An 8424-nucleotide genomic window follows, 5' to 3' on the forward strand; every position below is an offset into this window, starting at 1 on the left:
ACACCCAAAGAGATGAGTTAAATGAAATCACTATGACTCCAATGCTATTTTTCTTTAACCATTTTACATACTACCAAACATTCGCCATTATATGGGTAATGACTGCATTCAGAATCCTAACCTGCAAAAGCATGGGAGAGCCATTCAGAAAATGTTCAAAAATAGATTGGGGTGATGAATGCACAACTATAAGAAGATACTGTGAACAGTTGATTATACACCATGGATGATTGTAAGTCATGATGTCAATTAGCAGAAAACCAACCTTCAGAAACCATGGCAAAGGAGGGTCTGAAGATGGCTTTGAGCAATCTAGGGCCTCTCCAGAACACCTGACTTCCAACTGCATTTTCATGCACCTGTAGGACTGAGTTTTGCCCATGCAGTTGCTTGCCCTTGTTAACCCACAGGAGAGATTCTGCTTCTTAAACCAGAGCAGAGGGCTGGTAGAACTTTCCTTGGATTGGCCTTCATAATTTACTGTTTTTCCAGGCATGTTAACTTGCCCACTTGCTCTCAGTCTACATGTCTGGATGTCATTCCCTAACTGTTCCTTGGTTTGAGTGCCATATCCTGTCTTATCCCCATGTTCTTGGATCCTGTTTCTACATGAGCTGGCTTTCCAGCTCGCCACTGCCAAACCAAGTGAGTTCTTGCTCTGACTACACCTTTCTTTGTGCTACCTACCTGGGTTGAACATCTGGATAATTATATTAATGGCCATGCTAGTAGGTAATATTTGTATCTGCTGTAAGTTTTTTTGTTTGTTTGTTTCTGTTTTTGTTATTTTAAGAAAGAGGGAGGTGTGTATTTGATTATGTTATGAAAAGAAGGAGAAAACAGAAGCAGTCACTCTTCTGGCTTAGGATTACATTGGGAGAAGAAGATGGTCCCTGAGAGATCTTAGATACCTAAAATGAAAAGACTCTGGAGTATCTTTAAGAATTTGTTGAATCTTGTTTGAATTCAAGATATATTAATGCTCTGGGTGTTGGAAGGTCAATTTAACTTATATGTCAATATTGCATTTGAATTAATAATTATTTTCTTAATTTTCACTTATAGCTAGTTACCCTGTTTACAATATTGTGATGTATAAGGCATCTGGTTGAGAGCTGGGGCTCTATTCTTCTCTTCCTTATTTATTTTCCTCATCTATCCCCATAGCGACTACTATTAACCTATTTGCCTGGAGTTCCAAACTTTATTGCACACTGGTTTGAATCACCTAAGGACCTCTAGGAGTTACCAGGGTCCCACCTCCAGAGATACTGATTTAATCCTGAGCATCAGATTTTTACCAGCTCTCTGGTAATTCTCATGAGCAACCAAGGTTGAAAAACCACTACTGTGGTGGTCCTCAGAATATGGTCCCTGGACTAAAATCATTGACACCACCTGGGAATTTGTTGGAACTGTAAATCTGCAGACTCTTCCTGGTACATACCTAATCAGGGACCATGGAGGTGAGGTACAGCAAGTTGGGCGTGTGTGTGTGTTATTTAACAACCTTTGAGATATAGTTCATATACCATACACTTCACCCCTTCAGTGACTTTTAGTATGTATTCACAGAGTTGTGCAACCATCTCACAATCAGTTTCAGAACATTTTTATTACCCTAAAAAGAAACTATACATGCCTTAGCTGTCATCCCCAATTTTTCCATTCCCCTATCCTTAAACAACCACAACTGTAATCTATAGATTTGCCTATTCTGAATATTTCATATAAATGGAATCATGCCATATGTGGGCCTTTGTGACTGGCTTCTTTCCTTTAGCATAAAGTTTCCAAGGTTCATCATGTTGTAGCATGTATCAGTACTTTGTTCCTTTTTATTGTGAAATTATATTCTATTATATGATAATACCATATTTTATTTATTCGTCAGTTGATAGAATTTGAGTTGTTTCCACGTTTGAACTGCTATGAATAATGCTGCTGTGAACATTCAAAAAAAAAAAAAAAAAAAGCCATATTCTCTGCCCCTTACTGAAGTCAGTGTGAGCAAAAGTAAGTAAACACCTAACCCAGCAGGAAACAGGACTGAGAGAAGAGAGGAACAGGGAACTGGAGGAGGCCTAACCCCCAGCCCTTCCTCAACACCCCTCATTGTACTCTCTCCTTGCCAAACAGAGGACATAACTTCCCCTTTAAAAAGTGCCCTCCTTGAGAATCCAGCCCCAGGCCAGGAGGACAGACTACCTGCCTCAGAAGGCCACCAAGGGCCCCAGAGAGAAGAAACAGAGAACTCCTGAGAATTAGGTGAAGCTGAGAACTAGGGAATGGGCAGAGCTCTGAGGCCTATTGCGTAGAGACAGAAACCGCACAAGCGAGGTCCAAATTCCAGAACTCTGACGGCCCTGCCCTTCTGGACATTTTCACTGTAGTTACTCTACTGTCCCTCTACTGCCATATACTGGGTATGTTGGGAGTGTTTAGATTGATTATGTAGCTGCAGGTTGCTGGAATGCAAGCAGCCAGATCAAGCCTATCCAATAATAGTCATGCCACTCACAGAAAGCTTATCATATCCAGCTTTTCATATATTAATTCCATTTTAATCCTCACAGCAACCCTATGAGGTAGATACTATCCTTACACCCATTTTACACAGGGGGAAACTTAGGCCCAAAGAGGTTAAGAGACTGGCCCTAAAGTCACAGAGCTAGTGAGCTGGGAGGAATACCATTACTTGGGAAGCTTCTGAACATAGTAGCTGGACACAGCTCTGTACTAGGAGGAGTGAGTGCTTCACTTTATCTATCGTAGCATTAAATGAATTGGCAAAGGCCTGGAGGCAGCTTGTCCACATGGTGTCTAAAGCAAAGGCCAACTTATCTATACATAACTAAAGTCAAAGCTAACTTGTCTGTACATCTTTAAATCACCCACACATGCCTCAGACAAGTTACCTGAGCCTCTCCGGGCTTGTACAACTGCTAGGGAGTTCTGACATTTTTTAAACCTGGGTCTTGATTTCCCCCAAACCAGGATTTTTGTTGGGGGTAACTAAGTTTTGTGAGTTAGCATTCCATCCCCTTATAGGGCTTGCTTTTCTTATTGTTTTTCCTTAACCAATCGTATTTTTTGTGTAACCTCATTGTATTTACTATATAAGCTGCCTCTTTCTCAGGGAAAAATGGAGCGCTTTTGTCTTGACATAGAACATGCCCCAATCTGCAAATTGTCTCCTTTTGCTAAATGGTCTTCTTGTCTAAGTTCTCAAAATTTGTCTTTCATTTGACAGTAGAGACATTTGGGGAATTGTTCTCATGAAAGGCAAGATGTGTGTTTGGTTGCCACAAGGGGAATATAGCAGAGAAACTGTTTTAGTTAACCAGCATACTTTCCTTTGGGTAACCAGATCTCCCTCCCCACAACTCCAGGCAATCCTGAAGGGGTCACGATCACAGTGCCCTATAGGGATTACCATGTGATCCAGGCTGGGCCAATAGGAGTATGCAGTGATTGGTTTAGGGGTGAGCATGTGATCTAAGTAGGGCCTTTTCTGGAACTGGTAAATGGACACTATAGGGGAAAAAAAAAATCTTGGTGCAAATCTGAAAATGTGGGAGCCGGGGACAGCCAGTAGTCCGCCCAGGATTTATTGAATCCTCACAACTAACCCACTTTTAGCATCTCCATTTCCCAGAGAATGAAACTGAGGCCCAGGAGGGTTAAGGCCACACAGTTAGCAAGTGGTGGAGCTGGGGTCTGAACTAGCAGTTTGACCACAGAGTCAGCAACCTCAACCACTAGTGAGCGCTAAGCCACAAGGGGAGGTGGCAGAGAGGAAAGGCAAGAGTTTCAAAGGAGCCTGGTGACTTTGCGAGGGAGGAAGGAAGAGCATAAGTGTATTGAGAGGAGACCACTCACCATGCAGGCCTGGGCCAGGCTCATAGCCAGGCGGAACCGGGCGGACATGGCAAGAGGCAGCAGGGGGCTGAGGCCAGAGCCTACGGCAGGGTTGATCACACGCAGGCAGCGGACCACGGCCTCTACAACCAGCTCAGTGGTGAAGGCCCGCAGGGTCTGCACATCTGGAGGAACTGCCCTGAAGAAGAAGGGGGCAGGCTCAATGGAGGGAGTAGTCAAGAGACAGGGATCAAGCCAGACCAGCCTGTCTTCTGGAGGCGCTACGACCAGGGTGGGGGTGGAGAGGATGCCGACAGTTCTGATCCTGGGTATGAGTGACTGTGACTTCCATTTGAAAAACTAAGAACTAGGGAAGTCCTCAGGTCCCAAGATCTGGGTGAAAGAGAATGGCAGAGGGAAGGGATCTGAGTTCCGAAAGTCTCAAAATTCCCCTATGCAGAAGAGCCCCAAATTTCAGGGATGCAGGAAGGTCAAGGGCCCCAGGCGGCATGGTCCCTGGGTTTCCGAGTCCCCAGATATTGTGTCCCATACACATCAGGGCCCCCTAGATATTGAGCCGCCGGGGTTTTGAGGAGACTAGATGTTGAGAGGGCTCCACACACCAGGGTCCCTGAATGTCCAGGTCTCTAGATATCAAGACCTCCTAGTTTCAAGCCATTCAAATATCTGTCTCCCTAAACGTTGGTGTCCTGGGTTTTAGGGCCCTAGAATGCAAGAAGTCCTTGTGTGTCCAAGTCACTAAGTGCTGAGGTCACCAGACTTTGGGGTCCTGGGGTTTTAAAAGCCCCAGGTGTCAGGGAACTAAGGTTTTAAGGTTCCCAAGTGTCCAGTTCCAGCTTTGTGGAGTCCCTCCGTGCCAGGGTCCTGGGGTTTTAAGTTCCCTGGTTCTCATGGTATAGATGTCTTATGGTCTCCAAACATTAGGGTACTGGAATATTAAAGCCCCCAGTTGTTGCAGTGCTGGGATTTTAGGTTTCCGAGATGTCAAGAGCTGCAGATTTCAGGGTCACGGGTCTTAGGTTCCAAGGTTTTAAGGTCTTGGGGTGTCCGGGTCCCGGACTTTTGAGTTTACTGTGTCGAGGTCGAAGGGTCTGGAAGGCCCCTGATGTCAGAGTGTGTTGGGGTGAGGGTGGGGTCTTAGGGTCCTGGAAGTTGAAGTCCTGGATGTTAAGGTCCCGAGTTTTAAGGTCCCAGGTGACGGGATCCCGGGGTTTGGGAGTCCCGGATAGGGGCATTCCGGGGTGGGCGGGGGCTGTGTGCTTACGTGCCGGCCTGGCGCAGGGAATGGATGAGGATTCGGTCCGCCTCCTCCATGGTGGAGCTGGGTCCAAGTCGGAGGCCGAGTCGAGGGCCGGGTCCGAGCGCGAGGAGTGCAGCTGTTGAAACCCAGCTCCGCGCCCGCGGTCCACAAAGTGTCACGGGATGCGCGGGGAGAGCCGGGAAGTGTAGTTCCGTGAGCGCGCACTGCGCACGCCGGATGCCTGGAGTCCTGGTGTGTGGGTGCGTGCGTACCGGCTTGAGCGCGCAATGGCCACTGGGAGCTGTAGTTATTCTGTCGGCAGTCCGAGGAACTCTTCCAAGCAGGCAAAGGAGCATATCCTACGCGCGTGTGCTGGGAATCTTGACGCATTCAGAAGTGTAGAAATTAAGAACAGAGGCTTTAGCGCAAAGCGACTGACTGGGTTTGAGGCTCAGCTCTGCAGTTTACTAAATGTGGAACCGTGGGCAGGTCATATAACTTCCTTGTGGGTTAGTTTCCTCATGCGTAAAACGAGACTATTAATAGTACTTGCTTCGTAGATTAAAACAGAGTTTATCTAAGTAAAGGTGTACTTTGTGCCTGACATACAGTAAGAAAACATTCTATAAATGATAGTTACTGGTATTCATGCATTCAATCAATGCTTTATTTTAATATGTTGTACATATTTGTACACTCCAAAGAATAATTACACAGCAAACACCCCTGTAACCACCATTTATTGAAAAAACTAACCTTTCACCACTGCATTCTAGTGCTATGTTTGTAAACCACATGTCCACATATGTGGGGCGCTGTTTCTGAACTCTGTTCTGAATCACTGTGGCTTTATAACAAGCGTGATATCTGACATGGCAAGACCTCCCATTTGTTCTTTGTAAAGGATTTTGGCTCTTCTAGGTCCTCTGTACTTTGGTTTAGAGTCAGTTTATCAAATTTCACGGAAAATCTGTTGAGATTTTGATTGAGATTGCATTGAATCCCTAGATCGCTTTGGAAAGAATTGATATCTAGATAATACTGAATATTTCAACCAGTAAACTTAATCTATCTCTCCATTTATTTTGGCTCCCTTTAATCAATTGATGATTTGATAATGTTTTCATGAAAATATTGCACATACATTATGTATGTTAGGTTTATTTCTTAAAATTTCGGATATTTTTGGAAAATGATAACATTTTTCTTATTTTGTTTTCTGACTGTATGGCGCTAGTATATATTTAGTAAACATTTAATCAGTACCTTTGCCGTTGCCAGGCTCTGGCCTACAAATTTCCCATCTGCACCCTGCTCACCCTCCCATCTACCCCTTTTATCGTCCCGCCCTGTGACCTTAATCCCTCCAAAGCTGGGGGAGGGGAGGGGGTACTGCATACAGATGGCCCTTCAATCTCGAAAGGAAGATGTCGGAATCTGAAGGCGGGAAAGGTGAGAGCAGCTTTCCACCCTCTGTAGATCCTTGGAGCAAACCTGGGCTCTGCTGCACCCTCAGTCCCTCTGCCCCACCCACCACCCTCTGGGACCCCAGCCCCGGGGAGCTTGCGCAGAGCCAGAATCACTTCCCCCTGTTCCCATCCCAGTCAGCCCCAAACACAACCCCAACCCCAACCCCACCTGGGCCCTCACGCTCAGCCTTAATTCCCAACTGAAACCCAACCCTAATCCTGGCCCTGGCCTATCTTAGCAGCACCCTAACTCCAACTCCAAAGCCAGTCCCCACTTTAACCCTAACACAAACTCAACCCTACCCAACCACAGGGCAGAGCCCTGAGCTCAAACCCCAACCTGGATACAGATCTTAGCATGGGCTCTAAAGTCACCTAACCTCAACCCCAACCCCTGGAAATCAATACTGTTAATGAATGAGTCTGACTTTTTCCAGAAAAAATATAGCCCCATTTTTTTAATTTTTAAAATATTTTTTGTAGTGAAATATAACATATGTAAAGAAATGTGATAACTTTCAAAATACAGTTTAACAAGTTGTAGAGCAAATTTCAAAGTATGTTATGGGTTACAGTTCCACAATTTCAGTTATTTCCTTCTAGCTGTTCTAATACATTAGAGACTAAAAAAAAAATCTATGTAATGATTCAGTAGTCATAATCCTTTTTTAAATCCTATCTTGTCTGTTGCTGCTCCTACTCCTCCCTCTCATTTGATCACTGTCTCAATCTTCAGGGACATCTGGGCAGTGACCACTCTAACTTGTTCATATTGAAAAGGGGTGTCTACATTATGGGGAAGGGAGCTGCATCTGGTTGATGTTCTTGAAGAGGCTGTTGCCTCTGGGTTTTGGGACTTATCTGGCATAGGAACAATCTGGAGTATCCAAAGTTTCTGTATAGCCCCATTTTTAAGGTCAAAATTAGAGAAAGAGGACACACACTTGATAGTGGTGGTAAGTCGTGAGGGCTAGAGGGTCAGGCTACCTACCTCCCAATTTGATCACCTCATCACGTCCCTAACCTCTCTTTTTGCCTCAATTTCCCCATCTGCAAAATGGGAATAATGCTATGTGCCAGGCATTCTTCTGAGTGCTTTAACTCATTTAATCCTCAAACAACCCTTAGGAGATAGATACTCTTATTATCATCCTTATTACACAGATAAGGAAACTGAAGCTCAGAGAGGTTGCATAATTCCACCACAGCCACACACAGCTTCCAAGTGGTAGAGTCAGGATTTGAATTCATACAGCTTGTTTCCTCCAAAGCTGGGGATCTTAACAAGGCCAACCTACTGCCTCCCGGAGGCTGAAACAAGGCCACAGGAGTTGGGAATGGCTTTAGTTGAAAACCCCAATGCAAAACTCAAAATCCCACTCAAATCGCAACTTCAACCCTAACCTTGATCCTAATTCTAACCCCAACTCAATTCGGATTCCCAATCCTAACCGCCATCAAACCTCAAGTCCACTCCACCCCCACCTACATTTAAACCCAACCCCAAATCTACCCCTCAAATTTAACCCTAAACTTGACTCCATCTATAAACTTAATCCCACCCCATACCAATTTAAACTCTACTCCCAGCTCTAATACCAAACCCTACATCACTTGGCAACTTAATCCCACCTTCACTCCTATATAAACGCTCACTCTACCCCCTCCATCTTAATCCCAACACCAACTCTTACCCCCAATCTTCAACCCAGCTTTTCCCAACTCTCCCTAATTTTACATGCTCTTCTCTCCTTCACTCAGACAGAGGGATGGGATCAGGTAGGAGGCAGTCACGATTGCCCCAATACCCTGTCCCTACCTGACTTGATTTCT

At 45.1% G+C, this 8424-nt stretch overlaps 1 protein-coding gene across 1 annotated transcript in view; it reads right to left on the reverse strand.

Annotated features, from left to right (window-relative positions):
* Positions 1–5398, reverse strand: part of CCDC22 (coiled-coil domain containing 22) — a 25265-nt gene extending 19867 nt beyond the window's left edge. Inside the window, exons 1-2 of the mRNA XM_037821071.1 lie at positions 5147–5398; positions 3883–4060 (exon numbers count right to left, since the gene is read on the reverse strand). Coding sequence (XP_037676999.1) covers positions 3883–4060; positions 5147–5196 — 228 coding nt within the window. The 5' untranslated portion in view covers positions 5197–5398. The remainder of the gene's footprint in view (positions 1–3882; positions 4061–5146) is intronic.
* Between the last annotated feature and the right edge of the window lie 3026 nt (positions 5399–8424).

Source organism: Choloepus didactylus, chromosome X (assembly GCF_015220235.1).
Source record: "Choloepus didactylus isolate mChoDid1 chromosome X, mChoDid1.pri, whole genome shotgun sequence".
NCBI classification, from domain to species: domain Eukaryota; kingdom Metazoa; phylum Chordata; class Mammalia; order Pilosa; family Megalonychidae; genus Choloepus; species Choloepus didactylus.